General features: G+C 40.6%; 1 protein-coding gene across 2 annotated transcripts in view; it reads right to left on the bottom strand.

Annotated features, from left to right (window-relative positions):
* Nucleotides 1-1488: 1488 nt before the first annotated feature.
* Nucleotides 1489-17411, bottom strand: part of ERICH5 (glutamate rich 5) — a 29294-nt gene continuing 13371 nt past the window's right edge. Inside the window, exons 2-4 of one of the 2 annotated variants that reach the window (XM_006048769.4) lie at nt 8772-9917; nt 6861-6977; nt 1489-2576 (exon numbers count right to left, since the gene is read on the bottom strand). In XM_006048769.4, coding sequence (XP_006048831.4) covers nt 2551-2576; nt 6861-6977; nt 8772-9917 — 1289 coding nt within the window. In that variant the 3' untranslated portion in view covers nt 1489-2550. Of the gene's footprint in view, nt 2577-5294; nt 6978-8771; nt 9918-17411 lie in introns of those variants that run through there. The other variant, XM_006048768.4, reaches the window with a different exon arrangement.

The following is a 17411-nucleotide window of genomic DNA, read 5'->3' as shown; positions in this document are numbered from 1 at the left end:
GGAATACATTGCATATTAGCCTTTCAAACATACAAACACAGCAATCTCTTTGAAGTGTGTTATTAAATGATCACAAGACATCTAAAGAGTCACCCATATTTCCCTGTGTTGTCATACTCCTTACCTTTGACGGAGTGATTTTAAAAATGGTTTTCTTTCTCAAGGACACAAGTCAAAAGTAATATGTTTCTATAACAAAAATTCACATAGAGAAGCTTTCCAACACTTTATTTTTAATAATTCAATCAAAATTATAAATATTGAACCAGTAGTACAAAATAATTTTATAAAAATTTTGGCCATATCTTCCCTATTGCAAATTATACTTAGTTCTGAGGAAATTACCATGATTATGTAAGAATAAAGAGCATTTATTAATAAATAGCATCAACAAGTATTCAGAATGTGAAATTTGTACTAAGTCCTATAAGGCACTTTCCCTGCTCCAAAGGGCTTAAAAATCTTTTTGCTAACATTTGGTCAACAATTAGAATGCATTAAAAAATAACCTCAAATAAAAACTTCAGTTTCAGTGTTTCTTTCTAAGATATCAATTAGTTCTCATAAATTGTAGTTAGCTAAGTGCTAATATGCTTGAGCATAATTGCTCTCTCTCTATAACACTAATCAATATTTACTAATATAGCAAGTATTATTGGAACATTCTTTGTAACCTACTATCTCCAATTAATTCCTATGAGGAAAATTCAGAAGTGCTGTGCTCCACGGTTCAATAGACATAAAGTTCTATTAATAGTTGTGCTTTGGCTATCTTGCTACTGCAACACAAAAAAGTAATCCCTCAGATACATCACCATGATTTTTGACTGAATTATGTGTAATGTTCAGATTTTCTCTTTTTAGAGTTTATATTTCCTGAAGTTTCTAATATGAACATGTATCCATTTTTTACTGAGAAGAAAATTTTAATGATAAAGGAATTCTTTCTTGAGATTATTAGTAAGCAATCACTGTGTCACATACAAGTACTTAGATAAAAGCAGTGTTTTTACCCCTCCAAAAAAAAACTCTTTAACAAAGCTCTGATATCCAGAAAACTTGAAGCAAATCCATAGTGATCCACTAAATAACTACGGTTGAAAATAAACTTTTAGTTAGTCCCCACACTGAACTGCCATGAGTTCACCTTTGAACCTTATGACTTCCTGGTGAGGTGCTGGGCTGAAACACCCTCCCAGCTCAAAGCCCCTGGACAACTGGACAGCTGCAGTGGACAGCCTCTTTTGTCACTGAAGAATTTTTTTTAAGTATTTGGAATCAGGATCATGTATATTGATTCAATATAATATGCATTATTTTTTTCATAAATTTATATGATAGTATGAATTATTATATCTTGCTAGTTACTTCTATTTTGTTAAGAAAAATTTGAGAACTACATTTTGGGTTTCCCTGGTGGCTCAGTGGTAAAGAAACTGCCTGCAATGCAGGTGTGGGTTTGACCCCCAGGTGGGGAAGATCCCCTGGAGAAGGAAGTGGCAACGTATTCCAGTATTCTTTCTTTTTTTTGTTAAGTTTTATTTATTTATTTTTGGCTGCAGTGGGTCTCATTGCTGTGCTCGAACTTTCTCTAATTGCAACAAGTGGGGGCTACTCTCTAGCTTCAGTGCTTGGGCTTCTCACTGCGGTGGTTTGCCTTGTTGCAAAACATGGGCTTTACAGGGCAGGCTCAGTAGTTGTGGCATACACAGACTTAGTGGCTCTGCCGCACTGGAATCTTCCCGGACCAGGAGTGAACCAGTGTCCCCTGCATTGGCAGGCAGATTCCCAACCACTGGACCACCAGGGAAATCCCCCCACTCTAGCATCCTTGCCTGAAAAATCCCATGGACAGAGGAGCCTGGCGGGCTCCAGACCATGGGGTTGCAAAAGAGTCGGACAACAACAATCTATATTTTACAAGTAAAAAAAAAAAAAATTTTAAAGATTAGGAGGCCAACCACCTAAGACGAGATTAAGGGAGTGCAAACCCTGCACACACCGGAATCTTGTCACAGACCCTGGCTTTGAACACTGTTATAAAACCTCTCATCAAATCCTCCCAGGTGGGGGACATGGAGGCAGGAGCCCATCTGTTTCCTCCTATGCCTGGCAAAGTAATAAAACTATTCTTTTTTACTTCACCCCCCTCCCCGGGGAAAAAGAAAAAAATGAGACAAATTTCAAACCAAAATTATGGTTCCTAACTGGTTTCTCAGAACTCTTTTTCTGGAAACCGGTGAGGCAGGCAGATCTCTGTCCTAGTAATGGATAGAGTTGTGTGTTTATTCACATCAGTTGCACACTATTAGACTGAAAGGATAATTTAGATGAACATAATACACACTGGCCCCACTTCGACCTTCAACAGTTATTAAAGCCTGGCTTTGATGTTTGCAGACTTCTTTCAGTAGGTGCAGAAATAATGATATGGTGGTTAGCTTGCAATATCTCAGCTATTGCCCAATACATTTGCTGGGTGGTGTTTCTGAAGTAAAGCTGAAGGTCTCCAATTTGACTTCATGTGGGTTACTACTGCCAGGGAATTCCTTAACTTTTGCTGGAAGTAACAAGAACTGAAAAGAGAAATTCCGTATCTGTCAATGGCTCTCTGAGATTATACTGATTCTGTTCCTGCAATTAAAATCTTGAGATTACAGCCAGTCTCACTCCTTAACTTTATAAGCTCTGGGGACAAGAGGAGCTGACAAAGTTTTAGATGAAATGACACTTTGTGAGCAAAGGCTTTCAACTTTTCAGACACAGCCCTGCCTTGCTATTAGAGGATCACTCTCCTTTTACCCAACAGAGGCACATGGGCTACATGAAACAGCTTTATGATGTTCACAATGTTGACATTTGTGAAACGATTCAGAATTGGGTCACCAAATTAGCTTTATAATGAGATGCTTGTAATGTTAGATGCTCTGACAATCTATTGTATTTGCCAAAAGAACACAGATTATTTGACCATGACCATCCAATACTCTTTGATTACTTCAATGTGGAAAAAATTTTTTTTTCCTTTAAAAGCCATTCTTAACTCAAGGCCAAGTGTGGAATAAAGCATCTGTTAAGAATGATGTGTGAATAAAAAAAGAAAAACAAAAAAAATGATGTGCAGGAATTCCCTGGAAGTCCAGTGGTTAGGACTCCATGCTTTCACTGCCAAGGGCCCAGGTTCGATCCCTAGTCAGAGATCTAAGATACCACAAGCCATTCTGTGTGGCCAAAAAATTAAAAAATAAATGATGTGGGTGTTTTGATTGCTCAAGGCTATTAGCTATGCTAAGGCTCTTACTCCAAAGTTTGAATGGAAAAAGCAGTGAGGTCACACAGGTTGGTCACACACTCCTATCCTATGGGTCCCCCAGGAGATGATACAGAGCACCTCTGACCAAGAGTCTGGAGTCTGGATTGGGGAATTCCTAGATTGACAACTGGCACCCCCTGTCGGTAAAGGCCAACGTTCTCTCCCTAATGCGGATCAGTTCAGTTCAGTTGCTCAGTCGTGTCCAACTCTTTCTGACCCCATGGACTGCAGCACGCCAGGCTTCCTGGTCTAATACCAACTCCTGGAGCTTGCTCAAACTCATGTCCATCCAGTCAGTGATGCCATCCAACCATCTCATCCTCTGTCGTCCCCTCAATCTTTCCCAGCATCAGGGTCTTTTCCAGTGAGTCAATTCTTTGCATCAGGTGGCCAAAGTATTGGAGCTTCAGCTTCAGCATCAGTCCTTCCAATGAATATTCAGGGTTGATTTCCTTTAGGACTGACTGGTTTGATCTCTTTGCAGTCCAAATGGGAATGCCAACTGGCAAATCATTTGTTCACCATTTCCTTCCCAGTTACATACAGAAAATTCTGCAATCATCTAAACAGAACACAAACTGGGCTACAAAATGCCTATACAGCATCCTGGAATTAGAAAATTCAGTCCTGGGGACTTCCCGATAGGCCAGTGGTTAAGCTTCACCTTTCAATGCAGAGAGTGTAGGTTCAATCCCTGGTCAGGGAAGTAAGACCCTACATGCCTTTCAGCCAAAAAACCAAAACATAAAACAGAAGCAATGTTGTAACAAATTCAACAAAAACTTAAAAAACAAAAAAAGCAAGAAAATCCAGCCCTGATGGTAGTTTTTCTATTAATTCATTTTAAATAGCTCAAGTCTTAATCCAGCTTCTGCATTTTGAATCTGGAAGCAAAATTAATAAACTTCTCTCAAAGTCTGGGAACTAAGAATCAGAGTGTACTTTGCTATATCAGTTTTAGGCAAAAGAAAAAAAACTTTAGCAAAGGAAGGGATGGTTTTGTGGTCTTATATGCACTTTTTCACAATATAAGGGCTAAATAAATTATCATTTACATTATAAAATGTGGATGTGTACACATACACTTCTGTTTTAGCATATCCATATAGCCTGGCATATACATTACCTTCTTATGGAAGAATTAGAAGCAAAAATCTTTATTATCTTTTCATAGAAGGACTAAAGGACAAAGGGGAAACAACTTTTCATACCTTTCTGTATTATTTGAGTTTTTTTTGCTATAGGCAATTATTACTTTAATTTTGTTTTAAAAAATTAATTAGCAGATTATTTAGATGGAATATTTTAATTTTGGAATATTCAAATATGGAACATTTCCATTTTCTTTCTAGGTTTTGAATTTAAAATATATTAATATTATCTAAAAGAATAAGAACAATTTCTAAAAATATCTTAATAACCACATTAAAGGCCAAAAACAAAAGTATAGAAAGTACCAGAAATTTATACAAATTTCTAAATTTTTCTGAGAATAAATTATTTTAGTTATTATGGAAAAAATGGGATCAATAAATAATCTGAAAACTTCTAATTTACAACTCTGTAATAATGCTTTTGAGAAAGACTTCTTCAAAGAATGAGTTCTGAATAGATCTCTTTAACATATGCTAGAGATTTTAAAAAAAATCCACACAATGAAGAACGAAACTTTAAGCCTATTAAGTAATTGAATCCTACTATTTCAGTACTTGATACAAAGTACAATCACTTTCTAAGGTGATCATTCATATTTTACACTAAGCTCTGACATTTTCTACTTACTAGATACCTATACAAAGATATCTTTAGGTTAGGAAAAACACCTTTGGATACAAAATATAGCTTAAGAGATGTTATATCAGTTCTGAGTTATATAACTTTCTGACCCCAAATTATTGCTAGTTTTGGAACTACACCAAATATATAGTGTTACTAAGCTTGACCAGCTTTGGAATGAAAACATTAGAATCGCACAAATCCATATTTTAAATATTTTTTTAATGAAGGAAGTATAAATGGGAATCCTTGGTACTTGTTATTCACTTATTGGGTTGACAAATACTTATCAAGTACCTATCATTTTCATGAAAGCATCCATCTTTTCCATTAAAAGAGTAAAATGCATGAATTCAAAGACACATACAAAAGTCCTTCTCAATAAAATCACAATCCAGCTTCTTTATTTTGCAGACAGGATGAGGTCATCTACTCAAGTAACTCCTCTTGTTACCTACCTCAATTCAACTCTTTAAAGTCAGAAACATAAAAACATTAAAATCAGAGTAAAGATAATTCTTCCCTCTATTCTATGTTCTTAAAATTAATTACATCATCTTCATAGTTTAATACAGAAGCTAAAGTAAAAGAGTCTAGTTAATTCATCTAAGAAGTTATCTTTAAACTATATATTTACAAATAAGATAAAGATACCAAATGTGTCCAGAATATAATTCTATCCTGATATTCATAAGCACAAGGCACTAATTGGTGAAAAAGATTGCTATCATTATTCTTATTCACATATAATCACAGATAATAATTTATCAAAATCCCTTGGCAACTTTGGAGGAATTCTTGAAAGGTGACTTTCTATATCATTTTAACATTAATGAAATATTATAAATGGTTTTTAAATCTTGATTTTTTTAGTTCTTTCCCACCTCTAAAGCCTAATATTAAATCAAAGTAATCTTAAAAAAAAAAAATAGAGCCCAAGGAATAGACTCCACATAGGCAACAAATCTAGTTTTTAATTCTTGCTGTTTGTTGCCTCTGAAATACATTTAAAAGTCAATTTAAAATACCTTTAATGTCGGTTAAAGGAATAACACCAATTGAAACACCTCACATACATATAAAATCACTAGATGATTCAAAATGGCACATTAAAAATGTGTAGCCTTTCATTGTGAAAAATGCCTAATTTTATAACAGCACCAGAGTCTGTATTCCTTTTACAAGCATTTTGTTGCCATTTTTCATACACCCTGATCATTAAGGATCCTTGGTAGTAGATAGGCTTAAGGAAAGAAGATAATTAAATGACACACTTTCCCAGGTTCCTACTAGCTTTAAATTCTGTGATAGGAAAGAAATACTAGATAGAAGTTGTCCCATTGTTGTTAATCATTCTTATTCCATCCTAATTCTGTATGACTTCATTATCATGAGCTGCCTAAAATTTACTTAACTCCTTTCTCCAGTCACCTATAGTTAAAGGTGTATGTTTTCTTTTAGGGTCGGTCTCACTGTTCTACACTGAATGGACCCATTGCCACAATGAAGAAAATGCCCTCACACTCTTAAATGAACACATACTCTAGTCAATACTGGCTCTGGCTACTGTAGTTCTGAATTCTAAGTAGCTAAGAAAACCATTTATAGCTTAGCAGTTCTATGGAACAATGTAATCAAGAACATGATAACTACATTTTCCTGGTATAAAACATGTCAATGTTGAAAGATACCATCTGTAACCACAACTTCACTGCAGCTTTCTGTCTTCTCTGTTATAACATGCTGTGTCCCTTCACCCTTCCATCCATACCTATCTGTGTGGCTGCTGAAAGATCCATGGCTTCTCCTGTTTCTTCTTCTTTTGTTTCAGCCCCTTCACTGACTTTCTCACTCTCCATCTCTGTTTCAACCGTTTCTCCTGTCTCACCTGGAAAATTAACCAAAGGGGATATTAAGAGATACTTATTTAGCATTAACAACCAAGTGCTCCACACCTGGTTTCCAACAGGGGCAGCTCTTGCTCTTTAAGTCTAAACAGTAGGTTTCTCTAGGGATGTCAAGAAAGGCAATTGCCCTGGGTCTCTGAGATCTTCAGAGGGCCAATGTCACTGTTTCTGAGTCTTGGCACTCTCTTATATAAAATCAGGATGCGGATGGCAGAACATATTACAAATAGAAAGTTCAAAATATGGTCTAGGGGTGTCCAGAAACCTGTCTTGTTTGGTCATTCTGGTGTTTAAAGAAAACAATCATCAAACTTTTAAAGAGCTGAAACATTTAAAAGTCCAGGTATTACACATACAAATGTTTCCCTAAGAAGTCAGTTCGGGCAACACTGGCCCCTATGTTTTGAATGGAGCCAAGAAGCAGCTGCCTCTTTTGATAGGATTGTGCTCCTGTTCACCAAGGTCCCTGGGGCTCCCCGCAACATTACATGTGCCCCTCAATTCACCCACTGCCATCACCCTAGGCCCCAAAGACTTGAGTGTGCCAAGCCTGTATAACAAATATACGCTTTTACTTGCTTCTGCCTTCTGATTCCCAAAGCACTTTTATATACCTTCATTAAAGCATTTACCTCAATAGATTGTGGTATTTTGTTTAAATTCTGCCTTCTCCCCACTCGACTGTGAGCCCCTTGAGAACAGGGACTATCCCTTACTCCTGCACTGGGCACCAAGCAAATGATTAGACATTCAAAAACTGCTGCATTAACGAGTGAAATAATTAAGAAATAGACTGATGAATGTTTCACTTAATTCTACTGTAAGGTGAAGTTAAAATTTACCAAAATGTAAATCCTGCCCCAGAAGAATTTTTTAATTGTAACTCCAATAAAGAACAGTATAGATTTCATTTTCTTTATACAGGTAATGTATATGTTTTAAAAATACCATTTGCTAAGACATAGTACATTTCTCTAGTCTTCTCATAAAGATAAAAAGAGAAGAAGGACAAGGGGATACTGACAGTAATTTCTAAGGATAAGATTGCAAAGATGAATATGACACGCTAAGAGGCATTATTCTTGTGTTCTTTCATTAAAAAGTCAGTTCCTGGGCTTCCCTAGTGGTTCAGTGGTTAGGAGTCCCCCTTGCAATACAAGGAACACTGGTTTGATCCCCGATCTGGGAAGATATCACATGCCATGGAGCAACTAAGCCCATGGGCCATAGCAGTGAAGCCAGCTCACCTAGAGTCTGTGCTCCACAACAAGGAAAGCCACTACAGGGAGAGAAGCCTGCACACTACAAGTATAGAGAGTAGCCTCCACTTGGCCGCAACTAGAGAAAGCCCACACACAACAAAGACCCAGTGCAACCAAAAATAAATAAATAAATAAAATTATATATTAAAAAAAAGTCAGTTCCTCCACTGACCATCTTTACGTTGGATGTTCATACCATACATGGGGCCTGATGAAGAGTGAACTTGGAAAAATTCAGAAATTTTAACATTGCTTCAATATCCCATTTCATTTAACAATGAAACTAGGTTAAAAATCTAGATACTTTTCTAAAGACTATGCTTTAGAAAACTTTTGCTGGAAAGCCAAGTTGCCTGTTGTTCAAGTCTGGAAGACTTTTTAGTTGGGATCACGGGAACTTCAACCACTGAGAGACTCCGGGGTGGGGGAGCTGTGTGTCAGCCTCCCCCACCCCCCAGAGATGATCTCTTATGGGGCACGTCTAAACAACGGGATCTGACAGCATGACTTTACCTTCAATGTGTTGGTCCTCTTCGTTAGTGTGAATTTTCCTGGCCATTTCCACCTTCGCCCCTGTCTCTAGAATTCCGGCCGGATGTTCCATGCTTTCAACTGTTCTTTCAGGTTGGATCTTCTGCATGTTCCCAGGACCTTGGGGAGTTTTATGGGGTGAATCAGCCTTTACAGCTGTCTCCACAGACTGACTTGCGTCCAACACTTCCGGTCCGCCGTGCTCTCTGGGAATCGTCTCTCGAAGCTGGGGCTGCTCATCTTTCCCCAGCGTTTCCTGAAGTCGCTTCTCTTCCTCGGCTTCCACAGACTGACTTGCGTCCAACACTTCCGGTCCGCCATGCTCTCTGGGAATCGTCTCTCGAAGCTGGGGCTGCTCATCTTTCCCCAGCGTCTCCTGAAGTTGCTTTTTTCCCTCGGCTCCCACAGACTGACTTCCGTCCAACACTTCCAGAGATGCATCCTCTTTGGGAACTGCTTCTACAAGTTGGGACTGCTCTTCTTCTCCAACTGTTTCTTGAAGTTCCTGCGTCTCAGCTGTTTCCACAGGCTGACTGCCTTCCAATATCTCCGGAGATTCTGTCTCCTTGGGAACTGTCTCTGGGAGTTGGGACTGTTCACCCTTTCCCCCAGCTTCTTGAGATCCTGGCTCTCTGGCTGCTTCCAGAGGAACTCTCTCAGCTGTTCCTAGAGGGGTCATCTCTCCGGCAGCTTGTGGATCCTCAGGACCTTCCACTGCTCCAGGAGAGTCCCTCTCTCCCGCTGTTATCAAAGGCTGATTCTTGGCTTCCGCTCCTAAAGGTTCAGTCTCAGCACTTCCTTTCAAAGGTGGAGCCTCTGTCACTGCTTCCGCGTCCTCCTTTCCTTCTGCTCCTGGAGCACCATCTTTACCACCTGGCTGAGGTGGCTCAGACCCCTTCAGTCCCTGCAGAGGCTGAGTTTCCTCTGTGGCTTCTGGTGGGTCTGCAGCCTCCTTTGCCAGGGGCTGTTCAGGGAGGGACTGAACACCATTAGCTGTGGACACGGCTGAGATCTTGAGCTTGTCTAATGGAGGAAGGCTTTCCTTTTGTACTTTGCCACACAAAGTAGATTCTCTTCCCAGTGCACGTGGTTTTGGCTGGACAAAGCAGGACTCGCTTTCTTCTGTGGCTGAAAAATAGGTATTTGAAGTTACTTTTTATTATTCATTTGAAAAGAAAAATACAAATTATTATTCGGTTTCTAACCTGAGAATGGAGAAGGCAATGGCACCCCACTCCAGTACTCTTGCCTGGAAAATCCCATGGATGGAGGAGCCTGGTAGGCTGCAGTCCATGGGGTTGCTAAGAGTCGGACAGGACTGAGCGACTTCACTTTCACTTTCATGCATTGGAGAAGGAAATGGCAACCCATTCCAGTGTTCTTGCCTGGAGAATCCCAGGGATAGGGGAGCCTGGTGGGCTGCCGTCTATGGGGTCACACAGAGTTGGACACGACTGAAGCAACTTAGCAGCAGCAGCAGCAGCATCCTGAGAAAGTGTATTGCTATCAAGAAGCAGGTTTAACAGTTCAAGAAAGTCTCGTGTAGAATCGAATACAAAGAGGCCATACCATGCCCTTAACACACCACAAGTCAAGTTTCTCTAGTGTTTTCAGCTCAAATACCTCATCTTAAACATGAAATCCTTCAAAATCATTTTCTTTTTCCGTTTGTTCCTTGTGCACCTGCTTGTGGCTCCTGTCTCATATTCTAATGTAGTATATTTTGTTTCCTCACACTCTTTCCTCTGTCCTGCCCTTTCTCTTCCTTAGGCTGAGTAGATTTCACAGCATAAGTAGTGGCCCTTGGGCTGCTAGAGAGGTCTTACCTTCCCCTTAAAGCAGAAGGACCATCCAAGACATAATATTAAAAAGCAGAGACGTTACTTTGCCAACAAAGGTCTGTCTAGTCAAAGCTATGGTTTTTATAGCAGTCATGTATGGATGTGAGAGTTGGACTATAAAGAAAACTAAGTGCTGAAGAATCGATGCTTTTGAACCATGGTGTTGGAGAAGATTCTTGAGAGTCCCTTGGACTGCAAGGAGATCCAACCAGTCAATCCTAAAGGAAATCAGACCTGAATATTCACTGGAAGGACTGATGTTGAAGCTGAAACTCCAATACTTTGGCCACCTGATGTAAAGAACCTATTCATTGGAAAAAACCCTGATGCTGGGAAAGATTGAAGGCAGGAGGAGAAGGGGACGACAGAGGATGAGATGGTTGGATAGGGTCACCAACGCAGTAGACATGAGTTTGAGTAAGCTCCAGGAGTTGGTGATGGACAGGGAAGCCCGGTATGCCGTGGTCCATGGGGTCGCAAAGAGTCAGATACAACTGAGTGACTGAACTGGACTGAACTGAAAGCAGAATGGCCCTCAGTGAATGGAAAAGGCCCCATGCTAGAGAAGCCCTAATATGTAAAGACTGAGATGTCTGGGAGAGAAAGTAGCAGGCACAGATCAGTCTGGGTTTCATTCATTTTGGGGGGCCCAGTTGGGAAAGAGCTCAAGAGAGAGCTGGGTAGAATGCATTTTTTTTTCCTCTGCATTTCTGGTTCTTCTTCCAATTGTGTAACCTTGGGAACTTGGTTCCTAGTAGTCATGTCTGTAAAATGGCAGTGAATCTGTTTCTCCCACCTGTGTCATAGTTGCATGAGGCATCATATGACATTAAACAATGAAGGCAGAAATGTTCTCTCAACAGTTTAAGAAAGCAGCATGGCAACATGCTTACACCCTTTGACCCAGTGATCCTGCTTCTGGAAATTCATCCTAAAAACAAAAATATCAGTAAAATGCTTTGGGGAAAATGTATCAGCCCAGTATTCTTTCGAATAGCAAAACTGGGGAAACAATTTAAAAGTCTAATAATTTAGGAGAAAGATCAAGAATCCACTGAGTGGAATATTATTGTCAGACCATATGCTGACCATATGCTAAAATAAGACAATGATTATATAATAAGATAAAAATCAGCACTTCCAGTTGGTTTATCAGATAAAATAATGCATAGAAAATGTGTACTACCACAAGGTCTGTTTTGCAATTAAATGTTCAATAAGTTAGCTATCAATTTTATGCATAGCACAATTACAACAGTGTTGATCATTGGAAGGGAGAAACAGAAGAAAAATAGAAAAGGAGATATTTGAAGAAAATAAACCAGCATGTTAAAATGGGCCTCTAGACGATATATTTCCTCTTCTATCCTTTTTTCCTCCAAAAATATTTTTTCTTCTTTTCTTTCCTAGGTTACCCCTGACCTAAGTTATACAGGTAAGGTAAGTCACTTCAGTCGTGTCCGACTCTGTGCGACCCCATAGACGGCAGCCTGCCAGGCTCCCCCGTCCCTGGGATTCTCCAGGCAAGAACACTGGAGTGGCTTGCCATTTCCTTCTCCAATGCATGAAAGTGAAAAGTGAAAGGGAAGTCGCTCAGTCGTGTCCGACTCCTAGCAACCCCATGGACTGCAGCCTACCAGGCTCCTCCATCCATGGGATTTTCCAGGCAAGAGTACTGGAGTGGGGTGCCATTGCCTTCTCCGAAGTTACACAGGTACATAGTTTAAAGAGTTATGTTTATCTAATGTAAGTTAAGATATACAACTAAGACTCAGGTCTCCTCTCCCATTTCCCCTTCTCTAGGGTTAAATGTTTTCATTCTTTTAGCTGTTTTTGGAGGGATTTTCCCCCCTATATTTCTAAGAGAATCGCTACTTCTTTGTTTTTTAGTTTGGCTATTTCAGTTAATTCCCACTATAAAAAACATTTTTTTCCCCTTGCCTCCATCACCCTTCACCCTCTCAAATTACATTTCAATTCAGAAATTGCACATTAGTATTGATTTAAAATAGTAATCATGTTGTAATTTAGATTTTATCGATATTCAGTTATACGTACATATAATAAATATGTCTGCAATGAAGAACTGAGCCAGGTAGTCAGCTATTCGATTTTTTGTTTTTCCCTGAGTTAGTAACTGTCATGGTTCTTTACTTCCTTAGTTTATGTATTCTCATGAGTTCAACTCACTGCCAATTGTTTTCTCTTTTTAATACATTTACTCACATCAGTCTCCCAGCCTATCTCTGAGAATGTGTGTGGATCCCCCCATGGAGAGGGATTAGACATGAAGCTGGAAAAGCACAGTCTAGGGAGGATTTTGTGAGACACGGGGCACAGGCTGTGGGCCTGGGGGTCCGTGGTACAAAGCTGGGAGGAGGGCTATCCTTCACTCCCCCTTCTCTGGCCTCATCACGCATGGAGCCTTCAAATTAACAGCACAGAAGGCAACTTAACAGAAGTGATTTCTCAGGTCTATGAAGAAATTCGTTATGACAAGACAATTCATTTAGATGCCACACAAAGGATGTTTCAGTGATGGTTGCCTTAGGGAACTGACAAGGAAATGTACTATTATACTAATCACAAATGTCTTCCAAATTGTATTTTCTGGGAAAAGAGTTATTACAGTGATCAGCACTGTCAGTTAAATGAGACAAACGACTTTCAGCCAGCAGTGCCAGCTGTGGGTGCACTGTAATGTCATCATTTTTCTAGAGCAGAAAGCTGTGGGGGAAAAAAATGTGTTGACACACCCAAATCATAGCCACTCAACTTCATGTTTTGAAACATATATTGTGCCATCAGGATTGTTGTTGTTGAGTCACTGAGTCATGTGATTCTTTGTGACACCATGGACTGCAGCACACCAGGCTTCCCTGTCCCTCACGATCTCCCAGAGTTTACCCAAATTCATGTCCATTGAACAGCACCGAACAGCCAACCCACTGGAAAAGACCCTGATGCGGGGCAAGATTGAAGGCAAAAGGAGAAGAGAGAAGCAGAGGATGAGATGGTTGGAGCGCATCACTGATTCAATGGACATGAACTTGGGCTATCAGGATAAGTCAAGGTATTTTTTCTCAAAAAAACAAATGCTTTGTGAAAATGTATTTATCCACAAATGGTGTCCAAGGGATCTATCAATTTCTTCCATAATTAGAACTTTCATGCCCATGGTCACAGCATGAATTTTCATTCTTATGTACTTTTCCTAATCTTACTGTCAGACCTAAAGTAGGAAAATGTCCTTGACATATAATATTCTTATATTGCAACCTGAAAATAGTCAACCAAGCTGAGAAATATTACAAAAGAAGTCACTGTCTTGAATATTTGGGGGGGTAGCCCCCAAAAGCTAAAACATTTTCAAAATGATCACCAAAAATTAGAGAAAACGCTGGAAGTGTAGTGACACACTTATTTGGTAATTCATGTTGATTAACTGCACCCTGAATTTTGAAATAAATGCATTTTGGAGGTAATGACCTCTAGTGGTCATGTATGGATGTGAGAGTTGGACTGTGAAGAAGGCTGAGCGCCGAAGAATTGATGCTTTTGAACTGTGGTGTTGTAAGAGACTCTTGAGAGTCCCTTGGACTGCAAGGAGATCCAACCAGTCCATCCTAAAGGAGATCAGTCCTGGGTGTTCATTGGAAGGACTGATGTTGAAGCTGAAACTCCAATACTTTGGCCACCTGATGCGAAGAGCTGACTCATTTGAAAAGACCCTGATGCTGGGAAAGGAGGAGAAGGGGACGACAGAGGATGAGATGGTTGGATGGCATCACTGACTCAATGGACATGGGTTTGGGTAGACTCCGGGAGTTGGTGATAGACAGGGAGGCCTGGCGTGCTTCGGTTCATTGGGTTGCAAAGAGTCGGACACGACTGAGCAACTGAACTGAACTGAACTGAATCACTCAATAATTCTTTTTCCTACGTGGTAGAAGAGTATAAGCTGCTCTAAAGGGAGGACAGATATCTTATGACCCTGAAAATGGCACCTCTAATGCACTGGGTCTGAATCCTGGTTCTTCCACCTACTAGCTTTGCTCAGCCTCTGTGTGCCTCAGTTTCATCACCTGTAGAATGGGAAGAGGGGCAGCTGAACTGTTGTGAGGATTACATGAGTTAACACGTGGAAAACCACCATCACAGTGACTGGTGCCCCCTGAGCATCAGTCAAGTTAGCCATCGTGAGCGTTACACTTCACGTGACAGCTGCAGCAAGGAAGAGGTCCTGGCGGACACAAAGAAAGGGAAGGCCATTACATTCATCCTAATCCTACTACCTTTCTCTGAGCCTATTCAGAAAGGACAGAAGATCAGAGTAGATAAGTGAAAGGGTTGGAAAACAAATGCTTGTTTCAAACCAACTCTCAGAGAACGCCACGAAAAAGACAATGGTAACCACCGCACTCCCTTTCTTATCCTTAGGAAGGTTTTTATCCCCAGCTGCTGATGAAGGACACATTTTGAATCTATTCATCCTCCTTCCTCTTCAGCTGGAGCCAGGGGTTCCAGACTGTTGTGCTGTTAAGTGTGATCCTCACCCATCATTTACTTAACCATGCAATTCAAAGTCTCCGGACCTCAGTTTCCTTACGTGATCTTTGCCTTTCAGGATTGTCAGGATAATTGATAATTCAGAGGGGTTATATGTGTCATTACCCGACGTGGTACGAGACAAGAGAAGGTACTCAGTAAACAAGGGATGAAGCAAATGGCTCTGCAGGTTTCTCAGTGCATGGGGGTGTCCTGCTGAAGGGGCGAGGGAGGCCTGAACCCCAGCCGTGTGCACTGGCAAGGGTGCAGCCCTCAGGGGTGGGAAGGGCGGCTTTTTCTAATTTCATAAAGGTCCTCTGTGGGCTACTGATGGCCCTGGCCCTGTCAATCAATTAAAGATAATTCTGCAACAGAAAGAATGAACTGCAACATTAAAGAGCTTGGATAAACAGTCCCCTAACACTACAAAGCTATCACTGTTGACCTATAAAATTCTGTTGTTACCATGGTAAGTTTTAAATCAGATTGTTGACAGATAACGGAGTAGTATTCGCGTCAGCCATGATTTGACTGGACTTGACTAGTATCAATAAAAGCCAGTGTTAGCTTTTATATAAATGTGTCTGTGCTTAGTCGCTCAGTCGTGTCTGACTCTTTGAGACCCCATGGACTATACAGTCCATGGAATCCTCCAGGCCAGAATACTGGAGTGGGTAGCCTTTCCCTTCTCCAGGGGATCTTCCCGACCCAGGAATTGAACCAGGGTCTCCTGCATTGGAAAAGACTCTGATGCTGGGAGGGATTGGGGGCAGGAGGAAAAGGGGACGACAGAGGATGAGATGGCTGGATGGCATCACCGACTCGATGGATGTGAGTTTGAGTGAACTCCGGGAGATGGTGATGGACAGGGAGGCCTGGCGTGCTGTGATTCATGGGGTCGCAAAGGGTCGGACACGACTGAGCGACTGAACTGAACTGAACTCCTGCATTGCAGGTGGATTCTTTACCAACTGAGCTATATAAATAAATATGCTTCATTCTGTTTGCTGGCTTTGATTTCATTTATTTAAGTGCCTATTATATGCCAGCTCTGGGCTAAGCACAAGGGTTACAGCAGTTAACAAGGAAGACCTGGTCCTTGTCATCCTAGACTTCCCTGTCTGCAGGGAAATTCAAATAATATCCATTCCCTTATTAAGCACAACTTGGTACCTAGGCACAATCTCTTATGTAAGGATCTCCATGCTGCATCCACCCGGTTTTGTGAATCCCCTATACCTCCTGGAGGTAGAAGGTTCTAAACCTTTTGTTCACAAACAGGAGACATTCTATGCCTAATCTGTATTATTATGTAATAAATATTGTGGACAGATGCATTGTTTCCACATCCAAAGTTGTTTAAGGATATGTCTGTTTTCTGAACCCTACATTTTATCAAATCATACACTGCTCTGGGCGTAATTCTTTGGTGCTCATTATCTCTCTTGATTCTGTTGTAAGTTGATCCATGCGCAAATTTGTTGTGACAGCTGAACTAACAGAACCCTCGTTGCAAGCACCGTTGTGATAGGCACACAAAGAAATTAAATACTAGGCAACATTACAGAAGGGATTAGAACCAGAGCTAACATACCTGAAATTCACATTATGGTGGAAGCTTTTCTACTCCGTTCGTTACTCTAATCAAAAATGAAGTTTCTACCCAGCAAGGAGAAAAACTTGAGGTCAATATTTCCCATTCCATGGCCAGAACGTATCAACCATCCCAAAGATCTCACTGGATGGTCTGCTGAGTTTTCTAGAGAATCAGTGAACAGCAGGATCCTATTTTCCCTTGCTGCCACCATTTCTAGGTTCTGGTAGCTTCTGAGTTTTGGGAACCAGGGATGCAGCATGAATCCACTCTAAAGGAAGAGTCCAACTTGTCTTCTCATGTTCTTTCTTTGCTTTCTCCTCAATTCCATTCCATCATTTTTCCATCCATCCAACAAATTCTTGTGGAGCTAACAGTGGGGCTATACTCCATGTTTCTGCACTTTTCCCTCATCAAAGTATGTAAAGATACTGACCCTGTGTGCCACGGCACAAATGCTAATCCCCAAGGGTGTGTTCTATCAGTCAAAAGATATTTAAAAAGGCATTCATTTTGGCACTTCCCTCGTGGTCCAGTGGTAAGACTCAGTGCTCCCACTGCAGGGGGCCTAGGTTCCATCCCTGGTCAGGGAACTAGATCCCACATGCCACAACTAAGAGTTTACATGCAGAAACTAAA

This window comes from Bubalus bubalis, chromosome 15, assembly GCF_019923935.1.
Source record: "Bubalus bubalis isolate 160015118507 breed Murrah chromosome 15, NDDB_SH_1, whole genome shotgun sequence".
In the NCBI taxonomy this organism is placed as follows: domain Eukaryota; kingdom Metazoa; phylum Chordata; class Mammalia; order Artiodactyla; family Bovidae; genus Bubalus; species Bubalus bubalis.
The sequence above is the reverse complement of the archived record's forward strand: the minus strand, read 5'-3'. Positions and strand labels throughout refer to the sequence as shown.